General features: G+C 42.0%; 1 protein-coding gene across 1 annotated transcript in view; it reads left to right on the top strand.

Annotated features, from left to right (window-relative positions):
* GIPC2 (GIPC PDZ domain containing family member 2) overlaps positions 1-27,466 on the top strand; it is a 183,791-nt gene that overhangs the window by 129,746 nt on the left and 26,579 nt on the right. The window contains exon 4 of the mRNA XM_053693327.1: positions 20,408-20,517. Coding sequence (XP_053549302.1) covers positions 20,408-20,517 — 110 coding nt within the window. The remainder of the gene's footprint in view (positions 1-20,407; positions 20,518-27,466) is intronic.

Raw genomic sequence — 27,466 nt, 5'->3', positions numbered from 1 at the left:
TTCCAAGGTGGGTCTCACCCTGTAGACACGAGGACCTCGAACCAGACGACCCCTTCGTCTCGGTCTGAGCCGCCGAGGCTGCCTGATTCGACCAACAGCTAGTTCGCCAATAGCACCACCAGCAGCGTCTACCATGTCATCGTCATCCATCTTTCAAAACAGCGTAACAAGGTAAGCACTTGATCTGATGTGGATCACAAGTGATGCATTGGCCATGTTGTTTGGGGGATTTATAGTACAATTAGTCCAATGGTAGTGAGTTTGTAATGATTGCTGATTGTATTCACCTGTTTGTATGTGAGCGGCGCGAATGCTTTCACAGTGGGCGTTTATTTGTTGTTTGCTGAAATGTTATTTTCAAACAATGATTCTCAATGTGAAAGTGTCAAATATCACACATACAGTGCATGTTTGTAATGTTTGTTCATATGCGTAATCAATATTTCCTAAACGCGATGTTATAGTAACAAGCACACGTCCAGGCTAACATGAATGAAAGTGCATAGTTGTGTATAATGTGCATCAAATGTGATCGATCAATGTTGCTGCAATATTGTTTGTAAATGATAAAGGAACATCTGCCATCTGTAGGATTGTATATATAAGTTATTGCCGAGCTGTCAATATTGTATGCGTCCCTTTAAAATCGCAATAATAATTCAGAACTTCCCGTCTGCCATCTGTAGTATTATATATATAAGTGATTGCCGAGCTGTCAATATTGTACGCGTCCCTTTAAAATCGCAATAATAATTCCGAACTTCCCGTCTGCCATCTGTAGTATTGTATATATAAGTGATTGCCGAGCTGTAAAATATTGTACGCGTCCCTTTCAAATCGCAATAATAATTCCGAAATTCCCGTCTGCCATCTGTAGTATTGTATATATAAGTGATTGCCGAGCTGTAAAATATTGTACGCGTCCCTTTCAAATCGCAATAATAATTCCGAAATTCCCGTCTGCCATCTGTAGTATTGTATATATAAGTGATTGCCGAGCTGTCAATATTGTATGCGTCCCTTTCAAATGGCACTAATACTGAATAACTTCCGGCTGTCATCTGTAGTATTGTATATATAAGTGATTGCCGAGATGTGAATATTGTACGCGTCCCTTTCAAATCGCACTAATACTGAATAACTTCCGGCTGTCATCTGTAGTATTGTATATATAAGTGATTGCCGAGATGTGAATATTGTACGCGTCCCTTTAAAATCGCAATAATAATTCCGAACTTCCCGTCTGTCATCTGTAGTATTATATATATAAGTGATTTTCGATCTGACGATATTGTATGCGTCCCATAAAAATTGCACGAATACTGAATAACTTCCGGCTGCCATCTGTAGTATTATATATATATAATTGATGTGCGATCTGACAATATTTCTGAATTGTCCCATTGAAATCTCCATAATAATGCTGTTCAAAAGTGTGTTTTACGTATATGTTGTATTGTAGTATTGAGTGTTAAAGTTCCTAAAGGGGCGGTACAGTGGTGAATCTGTGATGTGTATGGTTGAATCTTGTAATGACGTCATGATATTATTAACCTGCCTATGTAGTTGTGAAATCCTCATTGTGTTGTTGTATTGTGCTACATTGTTATTGTGTGCTGAATAAAATCTAAATGTGTGCTTTGTGGTTGCGTGATGGGTGATGCGTGTTATGTACATGTACGTATATATTGTGATTGTGTCCCACATATGCTGACTTCTATATAGCGGTCTGGCATTGTTGTTCCTTCCCATAAAGTGACATCTGTAATCTGGTGTAATGATGTTATTGTTGTAGGTAATTCCTAATGGTTTCTGGTGATGGAATCATGATGTTAAAAGTACAGTAAAATCCATATGTTGTGTTTTGTGATTCCTCGAGAGAATGTAATGTGTTTTTCCCCCATCATTTGAATGCACATGTATGAGTGAATGTTAAAAGTAATGTATGTGCATCCATGAGTGATCATGTGTTAAGCCTATGTAGATATGCAGTTGCTGCAAGCATATGAGTTGAATAACAGAAATGCAATAATAAAGGTAAATGAGAGATGTTTCCCATTGTGTAGTGTTTGTGAATCCAGAAATGTGTATTGAATTTTATTTTAATTGTAAATGTAATTTTATTGAAATAATAATGTGTTACTAGTGATGGGGATTTGTAGTTGATGTAATCTAAAAGTGTTAAAAATATTTATGGTGTGGTGAATATTTAATATTAAAAAACATAAATCCACCATAGGGAAATAGTCATTTCTTGATCTATTTATCATAGCTGGGTCTAACGCATAAAAGCATGTATTTTCTAGCGCTGGTATTTGGAGTTTTTCCGTCTACGCTATTTGCGTGCGTTAGGGAAATGAGGGTTTCGCGTGCACGAGCACGTCTTCCCAATAGAAGTCAATGGAGGCTCCAAAGATTTCTATATTTTTTTTTCTAAGACTGGTTTTCCTCGTAAAGTGAGTGACGTCATGAGCTTGTGTGAAAAAGTAACTAAATCGTGTTCTTTTTGTAATAAATAAATATTTTGTGTATGTAATGTGGTGTATATTGTTTGTATGCATCGATGAGTGTATGTTTGTGATAATGTTATTCGTTAGATGTAGGTATATGAGGGTCTTTTCCCGTATGTCCATGTAAGTCAATGGGAAAATGGATTTGTGTGGATTTTTTTCAAACACCCGAGATCTCGCAACTTTAATCCTTTGTATTTTAAAGAAAAAATAACAATTCCGAAAAATAAAGATAGTGTTGTGTTTGTATGAGTGTAAGTGTACTTTGTGTAATATTTGTTTTGTGATTCGTGGATGTTTTTTTGTGCGGTATATGTTTACTACTGGGTCTGAGGTGGCGGTAGAAAGTTGAGCGTTAGGTGTATTTTGAGTCGCGGTAAATAAACTCTAAATACCGGAGTGCGTAAAAAACCCGCGTTAGGAGCCTCTAACGCTGGTTTTGACGGCTACCGCCGAACTCTAAATCTAGGCCATAATATGTACAAATAAAAACTTACGTTTAAACATGTATAATTTACCATTACTTTAACCCCTAGGTGCAACAACCACATCCTTGGAGGTGTAATTTTTCTCAACGCGTATAAATAAGAACATTTATTATTACTTTTTTTTTAGCTCTATCTTGATATGAAAACTCATCTCTCTCTGTAATCAGTGCATTTGTTATGGAAAAAGAGTGCTGCTGCTTGCTTACATATTTATTTATTTTTGAGGAAAATGTAATAAACTCACATAATCCAGACCTGCACAATAAAGAACAGGAAACTTTTTTCTTATTTTCAAGTTTATAGGTACTTTATTATTTTGATCACTGAGCACTACAAATCTTTATCACATCTGGAAGAAGATACAAATATATCATTTCTAGTTATTTTTCAGTTTGATCATTTCAGGTGCACTCTAATTTACCGTAAATTAGATTCATTCCGTAGCAGCCATAATGCGTTTTGTGTGCAGGTTTCCATGAACACATCTGGCTCTCTACCCAGAAAACGTAGACTCATGATTTAATTTCCTACTTATTATTTTATATATATATTACAGGCTTGTGGGAGCTGTAAATACCATGTCAAATAAACCTTGTAAAGGGCAGTGAACTCTGCTATAAATTGTTGCCAAGATTAAATTGTCATAGTGACTAAATTACAAATATTGTCAATGTCTATTTATAAAAAACATACTCGGGAGTCTTCAATAATGCAATGCTAGCCCACTGTGGTTTTTGTGTTTGTTGTAAACAATTTTTGCTTGGTGACGTCAAATGCTTTCAGCAACTTTATCAGGCCTAAAACTTTGACTACACAGGTGAAAAAGAATAACGGCTAGATTACGAGTTGTGCGTTAGGGTAAAAAATCAGCGTTAACAGGTCCTAACGCTGCTTTTTTACACCCACTGGTATTAAGAGTCTTGCAGGTTTAGGGTCACCGCACACTTTTTTGGCCTTACCGCAAAACGACTTACGTAAACTTCTTAAAGTCTTTTTTCTATGGGACTTCCATAGCGCCGGTATTACGAGTCTGTCCTGGGAGGCCAAAAAGTGAGCGGTACACCCTACCCCATCAAGAGTCCTAACGCATTTAAAAGTCAGTAGTTATGAGTTTTATGTTACAGCGTTGTACCATAAAACTCTTAACTAAAGTGCTAAAAAGTACACTAACACCCATAAACTACCTATTAACCCCTAAACCGCCACACTCCCGCCTCACAAACCTTAGTTAAATATTATTAACCCCTAATCTGCCGTCCCTAACATTGCCGCCACCTACCTACATTTATTAACCCCTAATCTGCTGCCCCCAACGTTGCCGCCACTATACTAAATGATGTTAGGGACGGCAGATTAGGGGTTAATGATATTTAACTAATGTTTGCGAGGCGGGAGTGCGGCAGTTTAGGGGTTAATATGTTTATTATAGTGGCGGCGACGTTGGGGCAGCAGATTAAGGGTTAATAAATGTAGGTAGGTGGTGGCGACATTGGGGGCGGCAGATTAGGAGTTCATAAATATAATTTAGGTGTCAGCGATGTTGGGGGCAGCAGATTAGGGGTTCATAACTATAATGTAGGTGGCGGCGGTGTCCGGAGTGGCAGATTAGGGGTTAATAAGTATAATGTAGGAGTTGGCGATGTCGGGGCGGCAGATTAGGGGTTAATAAGTGTAAGATTAGGGGTGTTTAGACTCGGGGTTCATGTTAGGGTGTTAGGTGTAGACATAACTTTTATTTCCCCATAGGAATCAATGGGGCTGCATTACTCAGACGGCTCTCCCCGTTGATTCCTATGGGGAAATCGTGCACGAGCACGTACGACCAGCTCACCGCTGACTTAAGCAGCGCTGGTATTGGAGTGCGTTAAGGAGCAAAATTTTGCTCAACGCTCACTTCTTGCCTTTTAACGCCGGGTTTGTAAAAACCCGTAATACCAGCGCTGTAGGTAAGTGAACGGTGAGAGAAAACTGCTTGTTAGTACCGCACAACTCAAAACGAAAAACTCGTAATCTAGCCATAAAATAGCTATCTCAAAATATGAGGAATTACATTTTTTATTTAATCTTTCTTTAATAACAAAGGGCTAGATTAGATTACGAGTGGAGCGCAAACGTTTGTGCTCAGTTGATAAGGGGTTTATTGCGAGAGTTTGTGCTCGTTAGGATTTTCGCCAAAATAATTTACCGTAACTTCAGAGTTCTTGTTAACTCTTTTGCGAAACATAACAGTTGCACAAAACACATAAAAAATACATTACAAAGTATAGTTATTATTATTGTTATTATCATCATCAGGTATTTGTAGAGCGCCAACTGATTCTGCAGCGCTTTCTAATAACAGTGCGGTCAAATAAAAATGATTAAAAAAAAATATATATTGCACACAAAAGTTAAATGCTCAAAGATTTGAGGTCTTAGGTGTTAGGAAAAAAAAAAGGTAGGCAAAGGACTTTAAAGGGATAGTAAATCCAAATATTTTCTTTCATGATTTAGATAGAATATGCAATTTTAGGCAACTTTCTAATTTACTCCTATAATAAATTTTCTTCGTTCTCTTGCTATCTTTATTTGAAAAAGCAGGAATGAAAGCTTGGAACCGGCTTATTTTTGGCTCAGTACCCTGGATAGGGCTTGCTGATTGGTGGCTACATTTAGCCATCTAATCAGCAAACGCAACCCATGTTCTCAACCTAAAATGGGCCGGCTCCAAAGCTTTTATTTCTGCTTTTTCAAATAAAGATAGCAAGAGAATGAATAAAAATTGATAATAGGAGTAAATTAGAAAGTTGCTTATAATTGCACCAAAGAATACCAAGAGAACAAAGCAAATTTGATGTTAGAAGTAAATTGGAATGTCGTTTAAAATTGCATGTCCTATCTGAATCATGAAAGTTTAATTTTGACTAGTTTTGGAGACTTTCTGACCCCAAGATGCAACTTACTTCTGCAATTCTCCAGCTGTGATCCTTGGAGATATTTTGGCCACTCAAGCGATCCTCTTCACAGTGCATTGAGACAATATAGACATACGTCCCTCTTCCTGGCTGATTCATAACATTTCCAGTTGACTTAAACGTCTTAATTATTTCCCTGATGGACAAAATGTGCATTTTCAATGCTTTTGCTATTCTCTTATAGCCACTTCCCATTTTATGAAGCTCAACAATCTTTTGCCGCACATCAAAGCTATATTCCTTGGTCTTACCCATTGTGATGAATGACTAAGGGAATTTGGCCTATGTGTTACCTCATATTTATACCCCTGTAAAACAGGAAGTCATGGTTGAACAATTTCCGGTTTCTGGTCACCAAGCTGTACTAAAAAATTGAAACTATCAGTGAGAATATACTACCAATATATTTTTCTCATATGAATTCATAGAGGTGCCAATAATTGAGCCACACATATAATTAGCATATAATGATTTATTTTTTTGGGATATACTTGCGTTTTGTTTGCAATTGTTTGATATCCATTAGAATATTTCTGTGTACAGGTGGCCCTCGGTTTACGCCGGTTCAATTTGTGTCAGGGTTTTTTCCCTGTTTTGTTTGCCATGTGCTGCTGGCAGCCATTTTACTCACCTCTCTTGCTGACTATGGTGCATTGTGGGGGATGCTGCTAATTTCCTGCACTTCCTTTTATGGCCAGACTGGTGTGCATCATCTGTGTGAGAAAGGATGCAATCTCAGAATTGTGATGTCATCACTTATTATTTAAAGGGCCTCTGTTCAGTATGCTTTGCCTTTGCATTGTCTCAGACCTGTTTGTGAGAGTTCCTGTGTATTACCTGGCTGTCTGACGTCCTTCCTGGTATCTGATCCCTGGCTTGTTCCTGACTCTGCTGTTTTCCTTGTTCCTGATTCCATCTCGTCTGACTATTCGCTTTGGCTCCTGACTCGGCTCGTCTGACTTCCAGCTCTGGTTTTGACTCCTGGCTTGTTATTTGACTTGTGGACTTTTTATTATTTTTTTTGTTATTACTAAAGGTGTGATTATTTTTGCACTTCTCATCTCAGTCTGATTCCTGGCAATTTTGGCACTCAAGGAATGGAGGCATCTTCTCGAGGGTACTAGCATGCCAGTGCTCATTCTTACTTTTCACAATAATTTAACTTATCTATCTGAAGCAAAACGTTTGTCGCCCAGACAGGCCAGATGGGCGCTTTTTTTTGTCTCAGTTTAATTAAGAATGTTAGGGCTGATGCCCTCTCTCGACAATTTTCGCCTCTGTCCAAGGAGGAGTCTGTACCTACTCCTGTTATACCTCCTGACCATATTTTAGCTACCATATGTACTAATTTGACTTCTCCCTTGGGAGAGGAGATCCTGGCTGCACAAACCAATGCACCTCCTGAGAAACCTAGTGGTAAGTGTTTTGTTCCTGAGAATCTTCTAACTAAACTTTTGCACACTTACCACTATCCTAAAGCCGCAGGTCACCCAGGCAAGAACCAAATGATTTGGTCTATCACTCGACAATTCTGGTGGCCAGGTCTTCGTTCTGATGTTGCTTCGTATGTTGCCTCCTGCTCAGTTTGTGCACAGAATAAGACTCCTCGACGTCTTCCTGTGGGTCTTCTTCAACCTATTGCTAATGGTGAGCATCCTTGGACACATCTTTCCATGGACTTCATTGTCGATCTCCCTGTTTCCAATGGCAATACTGTTATCCTTATGGTGGTTGACCGTTTTTCTAAAATGTCACATTGCATTCCCTTGATGAAGTTGCCTACCGCTCTGGAGCTTGCTTCAATTTTTGCCCGGGAGGTCTTCCGTTTACATGGGTTACCCAAGGAGATAGTGTCGGACCGGGGTAGCCAGTTTGTCTCCAGATTTTGGCGTTCCTTCTGTGTTCAAATGGGGATCCAACTTTCCTTCTCCTCGGCATATCACCCTCAATCCAATGGGGCTGCGGAACGGTCTAATCAAGCTCTGGAACAGTTCCTCCGTTGCTATATCTCAGATCACCACAATAATTGGTCTGAACTGTTACCTTGGGCAGAGTTTGCTCGTAATAGTGCTATTAATGCTTCCTCCAAGTTATCCCCGTTCATGGCGAATTATGGGTTTCAACCATCTTTGTTGCCTGATTCATTCATGTCTCAGGGTATTCCGGCTTTGGAGGAGTATCTCCGGCAACTCCGCTCCACGTGGGTGCATATTCAGGATTGCCTTCATTGTTCTATGCAGCGCCAAAAGTTCCAGGCTGATCGTAGACGTCTGCCCGCGCCTTCCTACTAGGTTGGTGAGAGAGTTTGGCTGTCCTCCCGCAACTTGAACCTTTGTGTGCCTTCCAATAAACTGGCTCCCCATTATGTTGGTCCTTTTCGAATACTCTGACGGGTCAATCCTGTGGCCTACACTCTTGACCTTCCTCCTGCAAGGCGCATCTCCAATGTTTTTCATGTCTTCCTCTTGAAACCATTGGTTTGTAATCGGTTTACCACTGTGTTGCCTTGTCCCCATCCTACCTTTGTTGACAACCATGAGGAGTATGAGGTCAGCAGCATTATTGACTCTCGTATGTCCAGGGGCCGTGTACAGTATTTGGTTCACTGGAGGGGCTACGGTTCGGAGGAGCGTTCTTGGGTTCCCTCCTCTGATGTTCATGCTCCCGCCCTCCTCCGTGCCTTCCATGCCCGTTTCCCCTATAAGCCTTTTGTCCTCCCGCGGGGGAGGGGTCGTTGAGGGGAGGGTACTGTCAGGGTTTTTTTCCTGTTTTGTTTGCCATGTGCTGCTGGCAGCCATTTTACTCACCTCTCTTGCTGACTATGGTGCATTGTGGGGGATGCTGCTCATTTCCTGCACTTCCTTTTATGGCCAGACTGGTGTGCATCATCTGTGTAAGACAGGATGCAGTCTCAGAATTGTGATGTCATCACTCATTATTTGAAGGGCCTCTGTTCAGTATGCTTTGCCTTTGCGTTGTCTCAGACCTGTTTGTGAGAGTTCCTGTGTATTACCTGGCTGCCTGACGTCCTTCCTGGTTCCTGATCCCTGGCTTGTTCCTGACTCTGCTGTTTTCCTTGTTCCTGATTCCGGCTCGTCTGACTATTCGCTTTGGCTCCTGACTCGGCTCGTCTGACTTCCAGCTCTGGTTTTGACTCCTGGCTTGTTATTTGACTTGTGGACTTTTTATTATTTTTTTTGTAATTAATAAAAGTGTGATTATTTTTGCACTCTCAGTCTGATTCCTGGCACCCTGACAATTTGGGCCTTTTCAGAGTAACAACCTTTTTTTTCAGTTATGTGACTGCTATTGAAAAGCTTTGGAAAGCAGTGCACTAATTAAAATAGTCAGTAGGTGGAGCTGTCCGCTTGTTTTGCAGCAAAGTTATGCAACTTAACAGACTGAAATTGATCTGTGTACACAGAGCAGACATTAGCTATCGAGCAACTAGATCTAGCAGCCACTTCCCTATTATCTAATATCTTCCTTTCCAGCTGCTTGAGGTGAGGGTGCCTAACTGCTTATTAATCACTGAAGATTGAAATGCATAGAATAGGTGCAGACTCAATTTTATCTAACATGCTAACAATGCAGAGAACTGATTGCAGAAAAATTCAAGTAAAAAAACGTTTTTTTTTATTAAACTTAGTTTGATGATGATGCAGTCTGTTGTGTGATTATTTAATTAGGTGCTGTTAGCAAATGTTTTTGTTCATTAAACCTAGTTTGATGATGATACAATCTATATTATTAGGTTTTTAATGCTGTTTAGCATTTAAAGTCTTCATTTCAAAGCTTTAAAAATAATGTATTAGGTGTTACTTATGACAATTTTAAGAGGGGCCTGGAACCTAACTCCCTCACTTCCCATTGACTTACATTATAAACTGGGTTTCAATTTACAACGGTTTCGATTTACAACCATTCCTCCTGGAACCTAACCCCGGCGTAAACTGAGGGCTACCTGTATTTTTTTTAACAAAAGATCAAAAGGTTAAACAATAAAGACAATTTTTCACAGCCTTCATTGCTCATATTTACCAAGTGTGCCAATATTAGTGGAGGGCACTGTAGCTCCCTCTAGTGTAGGTTATGTGCATATTCTTTTTCAACAAGGGATATAGAAGAGAACAAAGCACATTTGAAAAATAGAAGTTCATTTAAAAGTGTCTTAAAAATGACATTCTTTATCTGAATCATGCAAATTTAATTTTGACTTTCCTATCCCTTTAAACACCATAGTTTCCTGGTTTAATAAAAATCTAAATCTAAAGCTGAGAACTAAAATATTTTTTTTGAGTTTGAGGGAAACTAGAGTGACCTGTTGAGCATATGTTCATATGTTGCATGTGTAGGCGTCATTTATAATTGTGAGTGCATTTAAATTGCAGTTGGAGTTTTTACTAGAATAATTTTTGCCCATACCAGTGTAATAACAAGCTCACTAAAATAGCTCGAAAAATCAGATACCTATGTAATTAAAGGGACAGTAAACACTAAATACATTTTATGAGAACAGTATTGAGGTTATTTCCCGCCTCCCTCTAGTCATGGGTACCACAATGCTGGAATTTTTCTTTCACTACATTCCAGTGCTGATGTGTTTGCACACGTGCAGAAACTCTCCTTCAGATACCTGCGGTGTAACCTAAGTTTCAAAATGGCAGCACCCATGATTAGAGGGAGGAGCGTCCCTTTAAATACCTACATTTTTAAATTGATATGGATAACTCAGCACATTAAGAGGTCAGTGTACTGTAAAATTGTATCGCCCTTTAATTTGTTCTTGCTGGTGGTGTATTAAATGTATTACCTTTACCTTTATTTTGACATTTGAAATAGCTGCTTCTGCCTTCAGTATCTCCACCTATACTGATATTTTTAAGCAGTGGCTATAGAAAAGTTATGTGAACGTAGTCTGCAGAAGAAATTACATTCCCAGTGGGGGGTACAAGAGAAAAGTAATAAAGTGTTACTTTTTTTTAGTTGTTCTTCCTTAGGGCATGATAATCAAAAACTCATCAGCATGGAGAGAAATCACACTGTGGGATTGTTTCCATTGAGCAGTAATTTGGTTTTCACAAGGTCACAAAACTAAAAAACTGCTGTTGGAAGCCATTACGGTTATCGCCAGTTTCGAATGGCGCATTTTTCACCATTACCAGCAGCCGAAATAAAATTATGTGTCCCATAGAAAATAATAGAAGTCGAAAAGCGCAAATTTACACCCATTTTCCATTGAACGCGCAAACAGGTAAAACACTCTTGGAAGCTGCCGATAACGGCACTCTCAACTAGGTGTAAAAGAGGAAAAATAAGCTTTTTAAAGCCTACTTTTTATTGAGATTTTAAAGTTTTCAATTTATAAATTTATTGTTATATGTAATATTTATTGTTGGCCCAGGTATTTGGAGTTGCGTTCCTATTTAAATATCAATATGTATTTACATTTAAAAATATAATCAAGCGCATATCTCCAAAATGTCAACTACGCCTATACCTAGGGCAGCCTTAAATATAACATATCAATACATTTTAAAATTTAATCAAACAAAAAAATGTTTGATTAAACGTAAACTTTATAGTGTAAGGTCAAGTTACCATAGCAACGTACTTGTTATGGCACAATTTTTGAGAAATCTGACATCTACAAGATATGAGTGCACGCAATGCGCAAAATATTTAAATGGAAACTTGGTACTAAAATGGAGCCCTAAACTACTGTTAGATGTCGTCAACTTTAGTAGCTTACGGCTTCATTTTTAAAGACTCAATGTAAACGAGCCCTCACTCTTTGGGATTTTTTAGACCTTATATTATAATGTAGGAGTCTCCCTTTCAAATACAGAACTCTGCATAAATATCTCTCAAGGTAAAATTTGAATTTGATTTTTTTAAATATGTTTGAGAGAACTTACTGTATTGATGAGTCTTCTTAGCTCATCTCATTTGAGCGGAGAACTTTATATCATCGGTCCCTTAGTATTGAGCTCTGGTATACAGTTAGGTAAGATAAGGAAGTATTTTTTTATAGAAAGTGATAAGATAAAGAGGTCTGTGTTTCCTGCAAAACCAAGGTGTCAAACAACAAATCCATCTATTCCATATACAAAAATAAACCTAAATGAGCTAATTTCGCATATATTTTTTGCTGCATTTATTCCTTCAGAACAAATGTCAAATGTTTGCTGAAAATATAATTTTTTTTGTAAATGAATATTAGCTGTATTGACTGCAAAATTTTAATATTTCAGTATTAAAGGAAGCTACATTTGAATTCAAGTGGAAACGTTCAAATATCTGAATGTAACAGAGAGGGACCTTTAATATACAATTCAAATGTGAAATAAATAATTGACATAGCCCTCACCTGTAAGCTGTCAGTCACTTGAGACTTTTGCTTTCAGAAGAGACAGCTTAAAGGGATATGAAACTCACAACTTTTCTTTCATGGTTCAGATAGAGCATGCAATTTTTAAACCGCTTTCTATTCACTTCTATCATCATTTTTTCTTTGTTCTCTTGTTATCTTTTGTAGATAAGCAGAGGCGTAAGCTCAGAAGTGTGCATACTGTATGTCTTAAGCATGTAGCAGTTTTGCAAGAGCACTAAATGGCAGGATTTTTCTTCCATCTAGTGCTCGTCTAGACACTTACCTAGGTATCTCTTCAACACAGAATATCAATGAAACTAAGCAAATTTGTTAATAGAAGTAAATTGGAAACTGTTTTTAGATTGTATGCTCTTTCTGAATCACAAACTATTTTTTTGGTTTCATGTCCCTTTAAAACATCTAGCTACTGGTACTGTCAGCATCCACTGATGTTTTTTTTACAACCTTACAGAGTCTGTTATGTGATTTATACACTTTTAATTTAGCTAACGGCAGTTAAATTTAATGGTTGTAAACAGGCAGGTTTTAATCATATCTTAGAAGATTTATTTGGAAATTAATTGTAGTCTATCATCACCTTGCTATATTTTTATTGGATGTCACCTTTTTTTCTGAATGATGTGATTTCCATTTTGTTCTATATTTGAAGCTAAAGTAAGTAGTAAGGGAGTTAAAGCTTAGCATAAAGCTGAAAGCCTTGCCATAAAATTCCAAATGCCTGAAAACGCATAAATCTCGGCTGATTGATTAAATGATATTGTTAACTTGAGTTATGACTACAATTAACAGTCATGCGGTTTCAATCCAAACTGGTATGGATTTATTGAAATATGCTCATAGAGTAAAAGTCAAGGAACTACAAAGAACATAATCTTGTTAGAGAGGCACATTGATAACAGTAACTACTCTTATTCAATTTTATGGCTCTTATTTTATTTTTTGGGGATATTTGCTGTTGCCTTTTTGTTGTAATAGCAATTGCTAGCAATACACTGCAACACAAGAAATGTTATGTTTGTATTAAAGGGGCACTAAATAGTTTCATGTACCCTCTTTAATTATAGGTGCCGCCATATTAGAGCTTAGGTTTCACTGCACAATACCAATGAAGCACAGCACCTCCAGTGTAGTGCACGCTGCCAACGAAGCTGTCCAGCCTTTAATCATAAATCCACACACAGCAGCACTTTGTAATAAAAGGACCTTTATTCACAGCAAGGTCACATAGATGTGCAATGTTTCGGGCCTCGTGCATGATTGATGCCACATGCAGCATCAATATATAGCCATACCCCTAATGGGGTCACCAATCACAAACCAGGAATGTATACACCCCCCTAGTGGCTAAAAATAATTAATGCAGTATTCTTTCAAACCAGATATATATCTACTACATAAATATGTTTTTAACTGATAGTAGATATATGTTTTTTTAAGTGATGATATGAAAGAATACTGCAATAATTATTTTTAGCCACCAGGGGGGTGTATACATTCCTAATTTGTGAATGGTGACCCTATTAGGGGTATGGCTATATATTGATGCTTCATGTGGTATCAATCATGCATGATTAAGGGCAGGATGCCCGAAACATTGCACATCTATGTAACCCTGCTGTGAATAAAGATCCTTTTATTACAAAGTGCTGCTGTGTGTGGATTAATTTTAGGTTTTACTGCAGGTATCTGAAGGAGAGTTGCTTAGGGTTGCCACCTTAGCCATGTTTTCCTGGACACTTATGAGTTACACATGCTGCAGGGTGTGCAGGGAGGAATATGTATTGTTTTTCTGGACAGCAATATTCATATTCCTCCCTGCACACCCTGCAGCATGTGTAACTTATAAGTGTTTTGTATTTTAAGGGACGGGTGGCAACCCTAGAGTTGCTGCACATGTGCAAACACATCAGGACTGGAATACAGTGAAAGCTAGATTTTAACATGACGGCACCCATGACTAGAGGTAGGCAGGGAATAATCTCAATACTATTCTATAAAATGTATTTAGTATCCCTTTAAGAACATTATATGTAATTAGCCCCCTTAGAATCTGAGTATTTTGCCATATAAAAATCGAATTTTTACTCTGGTCACTGATTTGTCGTGTTCTGTTAAAACCTCCCTGATTTGTTCACAATGTTGAGGGTGTGGAATACAAAGATATAGGGAATCAATTAACTCCCAGCACATGCACTATAAATGGATCTCCTAAAGATCTGAGGTGTGAGAAAGACACAAAACGTCAGACCATCTGGACATATATCCATGAGAACACTGAGGGTCATTAAAGGTATATTAAACAGTATGAGATTGTAATATAAAATTATTAAATAAGTGTTATGTATAAAAAAATCTTTGCAAAGTCCTTTCATTATTCATTATTTTTATAAAGTAGTGTATTAACTTATGTTGCTCTTATCTGTCTTTCCTGTTGAGGACAGTTAGGGACAGATAAACAGGCAAAAAAACCCAAAAATACTGTCTAGACAAGGCTGTGAGGAACATAGGATTAGCTAAATGGGTTTCCAGACAACCTTGTTTGTACAAACAGAGATAAATAGAAAACTAGCTCAAACATGGCGACGCCTTGTCTTGTGAAAGTGCAACAGACTAAGATCTGGATTCACAAGAAGAATAGCTGAATGCTGCAGGCGGCTGCCATTTTCTGCATTCATTTGCTAACGATACCCATGAATGCACATCTCTATATTTTGGTGGCCATCAAAGGCCTTGAGTGAACTGTTTTGATGACTCTTACTGCTGTGTTCCTATAAAGGCCATTTCACAATTACATATTTTTTTTAACGTAAGGCAAACTCAACAATCTACCTTGGGATCATTCAGATGGTGACGTGTTTGTTTCCAGGATTAAAAACATAACCCTATAGTTTTATGGAGTGCTTGGGCTACTTGGCTTCACTCATATATGAGAGAGAAGAGGGAAATGGGAAATCACACAACATTCTTGTTAGCTACTGGTCAGCACTTAGATATCTACTGGTAGATCCCAATCTAACTTCCGGGCACATCTAATATAAATGTATTTTAACGCAGCAGTATTTAAATGCTCAGACCCTTCGTTGGAGCTAGGCATAACACTTTGTTATAACTTAGCATTCAGAAGAAAGAGGGGTTATTAGTAAACAAAATAAGGCTGTGAATATGGCAAAAGCTGAAATGCGTAAACTGATGTGTGCAACGCATTTTTCTGAATAACCTGTTCCTTGTTTACTATGGCCTTAAAAAGGTTACGTTTTACACTTCATCCGTTGGTGCTCCTCTGACTTTTCAACTTATATTTTATAACACTTTGTTAATTTGGTCAGTAGATAATAAACTTGTCAAAATTACTCTCTCTTATATTTTTAACTGTTAATGTCATTGCTTTACCAGCCACTTTTAGAACAATTTAAATCTGCCTGAGTAATGTAATACTAGGTTTTAGATGCCAGCTGAATGGTGGATTTGTTAACACAACTCAAAAAAACTTTGTAGTGAGCGTTGTCAGTGGTGGTGATTTAATATAAAGCGTGACCCTTGTCTCAGCCTTGCTGTCATCATATTGCAGTCAAGTCGACAGTAATCTAGCTATGCCACTGTGAGCTTTTGTTATTAAAGGTCTAATCTTAAGAGTAATGAATATAATTTTGGTTCTTTTATTACTCTCAAAAGACTTAGGTTTTTGTACTGCTCTTTATGTAGACTCTTGAAGTCTGTAAATGAAGCTTTTTCTAACGCTGTCTGGCAAAACGGTCATCTTCCTGAACATTAGCAGCATATTGAGTTTTATTTCTAAGAAATGACAGAACAGGCTGGTAGTGCTTAAGAACTGCACTTTAAACCATCTTAAGAGATTTGCACAATAGCATGGAACAAAGAGTCAGAAATAACCAAGTAATGATGATGAGAATAAAAAAGCAACATGACATTATAGGTGCAGTTTGAGTTGAGGGGATTTTGTAGCTATACTTAATTGTGCTAATTGCTGTACTGTATTAAATTGACTTCTTTAACCCAGGAAGACCTATAATATCTAGAGTTAGTATGTTGACTCATAACATCCCTGTAGGGGTAATAAATATATTGTACCCATTTGTAAGATGCACAGCTAACTACCTTCCTGTAACCACAAGATGGCTGCCAAGAATTCACCATCTAGGCCATTATGAGCATTTGACCATAGTAATATTGTAAAGTGACAAGTTGTGCCAGCTGCATTTTTTAAATCATTAAAATTAGTATAATTAATAATAATAATAATAATAATAATACATCTGGGACTGCAGCTCCTTTGTCAGCCCCATACCTTACTATCCAGTTTGACAGCTTCCCCTTATTTCCACTGACCATGGTATATTGTCTCTCAAGCACCACATGTGAGGCTTATCCAGGGGGATTGAAGGTAAAGATAGCACTAGCCCTGATTGCCACACTGCTTGACAGCCAGGCAGAAATATGACATTTGTGTAAGCTCTTGATGTGCACTTATGCCATAGTTTGCTGATCCTGACCTAGATATAAATATTTTGTGAACAGACACCCATTTTTGTACTGATAAGCCTGCCTTTGTTTTACATCTTTTAAGCAAGTTGCTTTGTATGTTCTATAAAGTGGAATTAAATGTTCTACATTATGTGCTAGATTTACTAAAGGCCACCCCGGTCTGCCCAGCATCGCAGCTAGTCGTGAGCAATATACTGCCCGCGTTTATCAGTGCATAAGCTACTGCTTGTTCAATGCTGCCCCACTGCTTGCAAGCGGCCAATTGTGCTCAAGTAGGGGCTGTCAATCATCCCAGTCGGAGAAGTACAGAGGGACTGAGAATTGCCCCTTAAAAGTTTGTGTAGTATGTTAGGACGCATTAGTCTGATGATGAGAGAGCACCCAAAGGCGTTCCAAAGCTGTATTCGCAACGATCTGATGATGATCGCGCAGTCAAAGGTGTTCCAAAACTGTATTCACAGCTTCTTAAATTGAGCCCTATATGCTTTATTTGGCTTTTTAGACAGTCATTTATGTATTTAAAATCTCATAAAAACCCAAATTTTCTCTCTTCCCGTCATCATAATACAAATAAATTGAAAAATCTCTTAAAATTGCATTTTCTATCTGAACCATGAAAGTTTAATTTTGTCTTTTCTCGTTCCTTTAAGTCAGCAAAGTCCAAGACTTTTTCAGCAAAACAGGGAACACAGGAAAACATTCTACAGTACCATAAATATTACATATTCTCTCCCCCCTCTTTTGCGCTCTCTCCCCCTCTCTTTTGCACTCTCTCCCCCTCTCTTTTGTGCTCTCTCTCTCACCCCACTCTCTCTCCCCTCTATCTCTCTCTCCCCTCTATCTCTCTCTCTCTCCCCTCTATCTCTGTCTCTCTCTCCCCCCTCTATCTCTCTCTCTCTCTCCCCTCTCTCTCTCTCTCTCTCTCTCTCTCCTTCTCTCTCTCTCCTTCTCTCTCTCTCTCTCTCTCTCTCTCTCTCTCTCTCTCTCTCTCTCTCTCTCTCCTTCTCTCTCTCTCTCTCTCTCTCTCTCTCTCTCTCCTTCTCTCTCTCTCTCTCTCTCTCTCCTTCTCTCTCTCTCCTTCTCTCTCTCTCTCCTTCTCTCTCTCTCCTTCTCTCTCTCTCCTTCTCTCTCTCCTTCTCTCTCTCCTTCTCTCTCTCCTTCTCTCTCTCCTTCTCTCTCTCTCTCTCTCTCCTTCTCTCTCTCTCTCTCCTTCTCTCTCTCCTTCTCTCCTTCTCTCTCTCCTTCTCTCTCTCCTTCTCTCTCTCTCTCTCTCTCTCTCTCCTTCTCTCTCTCCTTCTCTCCTTCTCTCTCTCCTTCTCTCTCTCCTTCTCTCTCTCTCTCTCTCTCTCTCTCTCTCTCTCCTTCTCTCTCTCTCTCTCTCTCTCTCCTTCTCTCTCTCCTTCTCTCTCTCCTTCTCTCTCTCTCTCTCTCTCTCTCTCTCTCTCTCTCCCTCTCTCTCTCCTTCTCTCTCTCCTTCTCTCTCTCTCTCTCCTTCTCTCTCTCCTTCTCTCTCTCTCTCTCCTTCTCTCTCATTCTCTCCTTCTCTCTCTCTCTCTCTCTCTCTCTCCTTCTCTCTTTTGATCTCTCTCTCCCTCTCTTTTGTTCCCTCTCTTGTGCTTTCTTTATCTCCCCTCTTGATCTCTCGCTCCCCTCTTGATCTCTCTGTCACCTTTCTTATCTTTTCCCTACCCCAGTCTCTCCCCTCTTTTGAGCTGTTTTGATCTCTCAGACTGCACAGCCTTTCATGGCCCACCTGACCCCGCCCCCTTCACGCTCGGCCACGCCCCTGACCACGATTGACCACGCCCACTTCTGCTCGCACTGCAGAGACTTAGGGAGTCGGACTGTAAGGCCAGGTGTGTTTGTCCTCGTGCTGTCTCTACTGCGCATGACAGCTTCGGACAAACACACTTGGCCTTTTATAGTATAGGATATATATATATATATATATGTATAGGATATATATATATATATATATATATATATATATATATATATATATATATATATATATATATATATATATAAAAGCACATTTTAGTGGTAGTATTCTTTTACTTGGGTTAACATAAAAATCCTCTTTTTTAATGACAGAGTTTATTAGTTCACTTCCTTATTTATTAAATATTTATTTTGTGTAAGGCTAAAAAAGATACTATATAAAACTACCAATGCTGTATCTGAGATTTGCTGCTGACATAGGACATAAGAAAAGCATTAAAATTAATTATTAAAGCAAATGCAAAGATTCACTTGCTTGTGATAAAACTGAAGTTGTTCTTCAAAATCCCTTACACAAAATGGAGTCTTTGAAAATTGGCCCCATTGAACCACGCGTTAAATAAATCTAAAGTGCATTTGAGGGGAAAAAATGTGCTATAAGACTAATCAGCAAGTATTTAAGCTTTATCTCGGAAAATATCCCACTAAGTTTTTGATTTTTGCAAACACGAGTTTCTGCTAAATTGTTCTTTATTTACGTTTATACAAATATTGAACATTTCTTCAGTAATTGTTCTCTGTTATAATTTTCATTTATTTTCTTTTCATGGAAGTTGATAAAATTATTAAACATTGATGAAACAGGCACTATGCCCAATGCCTTTTAAAATTCTTTCAACTCTCTTTTGTCAAGCACTTGAAAGAATTAGACGTGGAGTTTTTTTTCTGCTTCTTCGAGCAATAGTAACAGTTGTAAATAATATCCAAGTGGGCTTTGTTCCAGACTTTACTCAGGTTTCTTGCATACATAATTTTTGGCAGGTGAGGCTTATATGACAGAGAAATGAACTCTGCTATGAATACCATGCATTTAAAGCTGTGTTTAACTGCTATTATTATATATACAATAGTAACCCTTTAACCCCTTCACGCCGTTAGGACGTTCTATGTCGTCCTAACAATGCTGGGCTTTAACACAATTAGGATGGCATGGGACATCCTACCTTATATGGTATGCTGCAGCTTTCCCCTTTAACGCAGTCAAGAATCGGCCTGGGTAGGCAGTCCCCATGATCCGATCCTGGCCTTAAAATCACGTGGTCACATCGACGATCGCGTGATTTCATTTTTACTGTGTTTACATCCAAACTTCATTCCGATGTTAACACGATTGTGCCGGCACAAAGGGGTTAAGGAAAGTCTATAGTTTGCTTGGTAAAGACCACTGAATTTTTGAGAATTTATGATATACTTTGATTAAATTCCTGTGTTTGTTATTTTGCATACCCCCAAATGTAAATATATTTAAGCAGGCTTTCTATTGATGTAAGACACTAACATGTATATTTGATGTTATAATGTTTTGTAAAAGTGAAATACATTTTGTTAATTGTTTATCTGTTTTTATTTCATGAAAATTATATATTTAAAAAAAAAACAAAAAAAACTAGTTATGCAACGGGTAATAGGTATTTTTTTCACACTTCTTTACAATAAAGTAAAATAAGCTGATTTCTATGACACTTCATTACAACTCTTTACCAATATTTTGACTAATAAAAAAAAAATAAGCTGATTTCTCTCCATGCTTTCTAACAGAGCTGTTCCTTTTTATAGAAATGATTGAACCAAGGACCAAAGGTGGCAAAATAACAGAGGGTAAAATTTCCACTGGAAGAGAAACATTGCGGTTACGATCGAAAGGACCTGCAACTGTAGAAGAAATGGTAGGTGGATTATACTGTAGATTGTTATTCTTGTATTGTGTGTTTATAATATAATTCAATGAAAAGCTGCAATCCCATAGAAAAACATAATTTCATTAGTCTGGTAGGTAGTCATAATTGAGTTAAAGGACCATTCAATGCAGTAAAATTGCATAATTAACAACTGCATAATAAAAAGACAATGCAATGGCACTTATTCTGAATTTAAAATAAGAAGTAGATTTTTTTTCTGACAAATTAATTTTTTCTCCCATTTTCTGGCCCTACGTATCATCAGGGCTGGCCCTAGCCATTGCGGGGCCCAAGGCAGGATGACAAAATGGGGCACTCCTTTCCCCCCTGCCTTCAACCCCGCCCAATCTCTGCCTCCAACCCCGCCCCCTCTCCGCCTCTAACCCCGCCCCATCTCTGCCTCCACCCCCACAGTTATTATAATGAAAAAAAAAATGGGAGAAAAATCATTTAAGGTAATTCACAACATTTTATATAAAATAAAAAACACATAAACACACGCGCGCGCACACACACAGACAGCCCACACGCGCGCACACACAGCCGCCCCCACGCGCGCGCACACACAGCCGCCCCCACGCGCGCGCACACACAGCCGCCCCCGCGCGCGCGCACACACAGCCGCCCCCGCGCGCGCGCACACACAGCCGCCCCGCGCGCGCGCGCACACACAGCCGCCCCCGCGCGCGCGCACACACAGCCGCCCCCGCGCGCGCGCGCACACACAGCCGTCCCGCGCGCGCACACACAGCCGCCCCGCGCGCGCGCGCACAGACAGCCGCCCGCGCGCGCACAGACAGCCGCCCGCGCGCGCACAGACAGCCGCCCCCCGCGCGCGCACAGACAGCCGCCCCCGCGCGCGCACAGACAGCCGCCCCCGCGCGCGCACAGACAGCCGCCCCCGCGCGCGCACAGACAGCCGCCCCCGCGCGCGCGCACAGACAGCCGCCCCCGCGCGCGCAGACAGCCGCCCCCGCGCGCGCAGACAGCCGCCCCCGCGCGCGCAGACAGCCGCCCCCGCGCGCGCAGACAGCCGCCCCCGCGCGCGCAGACAGCCTCCCCCGCGCGCGCAGACAGCCGCCCCCGCGCGCGCAGACAGCCGCCCCCGCGCACGCACAGACAGCCGCCCCCGCGCACGCACAGACAGCCGCCCCCGCGCACGCACAGACAGCCGCCCCCGCGCACGCACAGACAGCCGCCCCCGCGCACGCACAGACAGCCGCCCCCGCGCACGCACAGACAGCCGCCCCCGCGCGCGCACGCACAGACAGCCGCCCCCGCGCGCGCACGCACAGACAGCCGCCCCCGCGCGCGCACGCACAGACAGCCGCCCCCGCGCGCGCACGCACAGACAGCCGCCCCCACACACACACACAGACAGCCGCCCCCACACACACAGACAGCCGCCCCCACACACACACAGACAGCCGCCCCCACACACACACACAGACAGCCGCCCCCACACACACACACAGTTATTAAAATAAATAAAAAATGGGAGGAAAATCATTTAAGGTAATGCACAACCTTTTATATAAAAAAAAAACACATTCAAATCCGCTAATGTGGAGCACTATAACATTGTATAAATATACCATTTGTATGCATATACAGCCACACACACACAGCCCACACACATCCCCCCAGCACACAAACACAGAGACAGCCCCCACACACACATAGACAGCCCACACACATAGACAGCCCACACACATAGACAGCCCACACACACATAGACAGCCCACACACACATAGACAGCCCACACACACATAGACAGCCCACACACACACACACACACACACACAGACAGCTCACACACACACAGAAAGCCCACACCCGCACACACACAGACAGCCCACACCCGCACACACACAGACAGCCCACACCCGCACACACACAGACAACTCACACGCACACACACACACAGACAGACCCCCACACACACAGACAGCCACACACACACACACACACAGCCCACACACGCAGACAGCCCACACACGCAGGCAGCCCACACACGCAGGCAGCCCACACACGCAGGCAGCCCACACACGCAGGCAGCCCACACACGCAGGCAGCCCCCTCACACACACGCAGGCAGCCCCCTCACACACACGCAGGCAGCCCCCTCACACACACGCAGGCAGCCCCCTCACACACACGCAGGCAGCCCCCTCACACACACGCAGGCAGCCCATGAACACACAAACAAACCCAACCCCCCCCACACACACAGACAGCCCCCTCACACACACACAGACAGCCCACACACACAGACAGCCCACACACACAGACAGCCCACACACACACGCAGACAGCCCCCTCACACACACGCAGACAGCCCCCTCACACACACACAGACAGCCCCCACGAACGCACACACAGACAGCCCATGAACACACAAACAAACCCAACCCCCCCACACACACACAGACAGCCCCCTCACACACACACAGACAGCCCACACACACACACAGACAGCCCACACAGACAGCCCACACACACAGACAGCCCACACACACACACACAGACAGCCCCCACACACAAAGCAAGCCCACACACACACACACACACACACACAGCCAGCCTACACACACACACAGACAGCCCCCTCACACACACACACACAGACAGCCCCCCACACACACAGACAGCCCCCCCCCACACACACAGACAGCCCCCACACACACAGACAGCCCCCACACACACAGACAGCCCCCACACACACAGACAGCCCACACACACACACAGACAGCGCTCACACACACACACACACACACACACAGCCAGCCTACACACACACACAGACAGCCCCCTCACACACACACACAGACAGCCCCCCCACACACACACAGACAGCCCCCCCACACACACACAGACAGCCCCCCCACACACACACAGACAGCCCCCCCACACACACACAGACAGCCCCCCCACACACACACAGACAGCCCCCCCCACACACACACAGACAGCCCCCCACACACACACACAGACAGCCCCCCACACACACACACAGACAGCCCCCCACACACACACACAGACAGCCCCCCCCCACACACACAGACAGCCCCCCCACACACACACAGACAGCCCCCACACACACAGACAGCCCCCACACACACAGACAGCCCCCACACACACAGACAGCCCCCACGAACACAGACAGCCCCCACGAACACAGACAGCCCCCACACACACAGACAGCCCCCACGAACACACACACAGACAACCCCCCCACACACACACACAGACAACCCCCCCCACACACACAGACAACCCCCCCACACACACACAGACAACCCCCCCACACACACACAGACAACCCCCCCACACACACACAGACAGCCCCCCCACACACACACACAGCCCCCCCCCACACACACACAGCCCCCCCACACACACACACAGCCCCCCCCCCACACACACACAGCCCCCCCACACACACAGACAGCCCCCACGAACACACACACAGACAGCCCCCACGAACACACACACAGACAGCCCCCACGAACACACACACACAGACAGCCCCCACGAACACACACACACACAGACAGCCCCCACGAACACACACACACAGACAAGCCCACGAACACAGACAGCCCACGAACACACACACAGACAACCCCCCCCACCCACACACACACACACACAGACAGCCCCCCCCCACACACACAGCCCACACACACACACACACAGACAGCCCACATAGACAAGCCCACACACACACAGAGACAACCCACACACAGAAATCCCACACACACACAAAGCCAGCCCCCACACACAGAGCCCCCACACACAAAGCAAGCCCACACACACACAGCCAGCCTACACACATACACTCACAGCCCCCCCACACACAGCCAACCCCCCTCGCACACACACACACAGACAGACCACACACACACAGCCAGCCCCCCCACTCATAAACAGCCAGCCCGCACACACACAGCCAGCCCGCACACACACACTCACAGCCAGCCCCCACACACACACAGCCAGCCCAAACAAACACAGCCAGCCTCCCTTACACACACACACACACAGACAGACAGACCACACACACAGCCAGCCCCCCACACATAGACAGCCCACACAGACAGCCCACACAGACACAGCCCACACAGAGCCAGCCAGCCCACACACACACACACTGCCTGCCCCCCCACACACTGCCAGCCCCCCTCGTGCACACAGACCACACACAGCCAGCCCCCCCACACATAGACAGCCCACACACATACACAGACAGCCCACACACACAGCAGCCCACACAGAGAGTACACAGACAGACAGCCCACATAGTACACACACAAGAAGAAGAAACTCTGTAAATGTGGTAAAGAATCTGGCACACATTTAGTTAATAGCTCCCCCTACACACACACAGCCCACACAGACAGCACACACAGTACACATGCGCACACACACACACGCACGCACAGTACACACACCACATTTTTCAGTAATAAGAGAAGGAGAGAAGAGAAATAAGAGGAAAGATTGAGGGGGCAGATATGAGCAATGGAGATAGAAAAGAGGCAATAAAGTGAAAAGAGTGGATAGAGGAGGGGGGAGTATTTGGGAAGAAAGAAGCGAGAGAGGAGCAGGAACAAATTGGAGAGATAATGGAAGGATAGAGGGAAGATAGAGATGAGAGCATGATAGACAGGGTGAGAGGGGAGAAAGGAGAAAAGAAACAGAGTAAAGAGGAAGATTGAGAGAAGGTGTAGACAGAGAGAGAAGAGAAGGTAGAGAAAGGAAAGTGGGGGACAGAGAAGAGAGTAAAGAGAAATTCAGAGAAGGGACTGAAAAGCACATTTTATTCAGTATAAAGTTACTAGCAGCCCATCAGTCCATCACATCTGGGAGCAAAATGGTTAATAAAAAGGCTGTGAGCTGCAGGGAGAAGGGTTGAGACATCTTGCCCTGTAGAGCAATACACATCAAAGAGGCTTAAGTCCTTTAAAAATAAACAGGAGACATAAGTAAAAGCTACCCCTGACTGTCTTCCCTCTTACCTTGGTTCCCGGACTGTCTCCTGCCTGAACATTCATCATAACCTGCGTGCAGTGTACTGGCTTGAGCAGAGGATCAGGATGTCAGCATGACTGCACCGCACACAGGCAGGGAGAAGGGGGGGGGGGGGGCGTGGGGGTGAACTTCCATGAGGATTTGTGCTGTGTGTCATTAGCACCGCGTGTGGGACTAAGAATATGGAGGAGGGAAATCACACACTGGCTCCAATGCTTCATGTCCTCACCACCAACCGTACCTCTCAGCCTAAGTCTCCGCTCTTCACCACCACCCTTAATGCAAAGAGCTGATTGATTGGAGAATTATAGTATAATTCTCCAATCAGATTGTTGCATTTTGCAGCTACAACTGCCTCCTGTGCTGAGTTCCAAGGGTGGGGGGAATGGCTCAAAAAAAAATTTTTAAAAAAAAAATAGCGGTTCGGTTTTAATTAAAAAAAATAAAAAATAAATAAAAAGTTTGCAATGTTAGTTGGCATCATCGCGGGGCCCTCTAAACACGGCGCTCTAGGCGGCCGCCTTGTTCGCCTTGCCCTAAGGCCGGCCCTGCGTATCAGCCAATCACAGACTAGTACTCTGTGAGCTTGTGCACATGCTCAGTAGGAAATTGTTCCACAGAAAGTGTGATTATAAATGACTGTGCAAAATTTGATGATGGAAGTAAATTGTCTTAAAACGTCATGCTCTTTCTGAATCATAAAAGTTTATTTTGATTTGAGTGTCCCTTTAAGTAAATTGAAAACTTCTATATCTGTCATAACAACGTTTGTAAGGAATTGTATTTCTGAGTCTGGATGGACGATTGTTTTGCAACATTTGAAAAATAAAACAAATACTAACACATTCATTCGTTCATTTCAAATGTTTGTACAACATTCTAACATTCATTTAATTTAGTAGTATTTCTAAAGCTTTCTTTAAATGTAATATTCAATTCAAATTTTTCTAAAAATTCGATTTAACATTATGCAATAATCGAAATAGAAACATTCAAATTGATATATTTGTATCTATAATTTATCAATTTACTAAATTCCCTAGCACATGAACTAATGAATTTCTGAATAGTGTTGTTAAATTGACAGTTCCATATTTTCTTTATGAACACTGTTATAATTGTGTAAATAAAATGCTGTAAATTTCCACTAGACAACTAGTCCTAGGCTAGTAAAAAATATTGCAGTGGAAAAGCAAGGAATTAGGTTTTACAAGAGATGTTGTAGTGCAGAAATGACATGGTCTAATTCAGAGCTTTCCAAACTTTTCATGTTGGTGACACACTTTTTAGACCTACATCATTTCGCGACACAGTAATTAATTCAGTTGTACTAGCAAAAAGGAGGTTAAACTAACTTGTTTTAAGAGATACGGACACATACATAAATTATATAATAACAAAATGTATTTACAAGTAACAGTATGTATGTGCAAGAATTAAAAAAAAGTTTAATAACACCAATAGCTACTTACTATTTTAATGGGGTGTATGAGGTTGATGGGATGAACACAATTTCTGAATATTTGGTGGAATATTAGATAAAGACACTCGCATTTCATCATCAAGCATTATTAAGCTTCCACTTCCTATACATATATCAAGAGCAGGAACAGCAATGCACTACTGGGAGCTAGTTGCAAAAAACCCCCACTGACTTCTGACTTCAGCTCAGCATTTAAACTGCCGCCCTCAGAGCTCGGTGAGTCCGATTGACTACTGCCCGTGCTGCAAACACACTGCTGTCCCACTCACTGACTACACATGCAGTCACGAGCCAATTAAGGAGACTACACCTGCAGTCAGGAGCCAATGTGCTGCCAAAGCCGCCAATGGGAATAGTTTCAGTTCCCACTGAGCTGTGCCAATTGGTTAAGATGATCTGTGAATCACTAGGTATCAATC

The sequence above is a fragment of the Bombina bombina genome, chromosome 10 (genome assembly GCF_027579735.1).
Source record: "Bombina bombina isolate aBomBom1 chromosome 10, aBomBom1.pri, whole genome shotgun sequence".
NCBI classification, from domain to species: domain Eukaryota; kingdom Metazoa; phylum Chordata; class Amphibia; order Anura; family Bombinatoridae; genus Bombina; species Bombina bombina.
The sequence above is the reverse complement of the archived record's forward strand: the minus strand, read 5'-3'. Positions and strand labels throughout refer to the sequence as shown.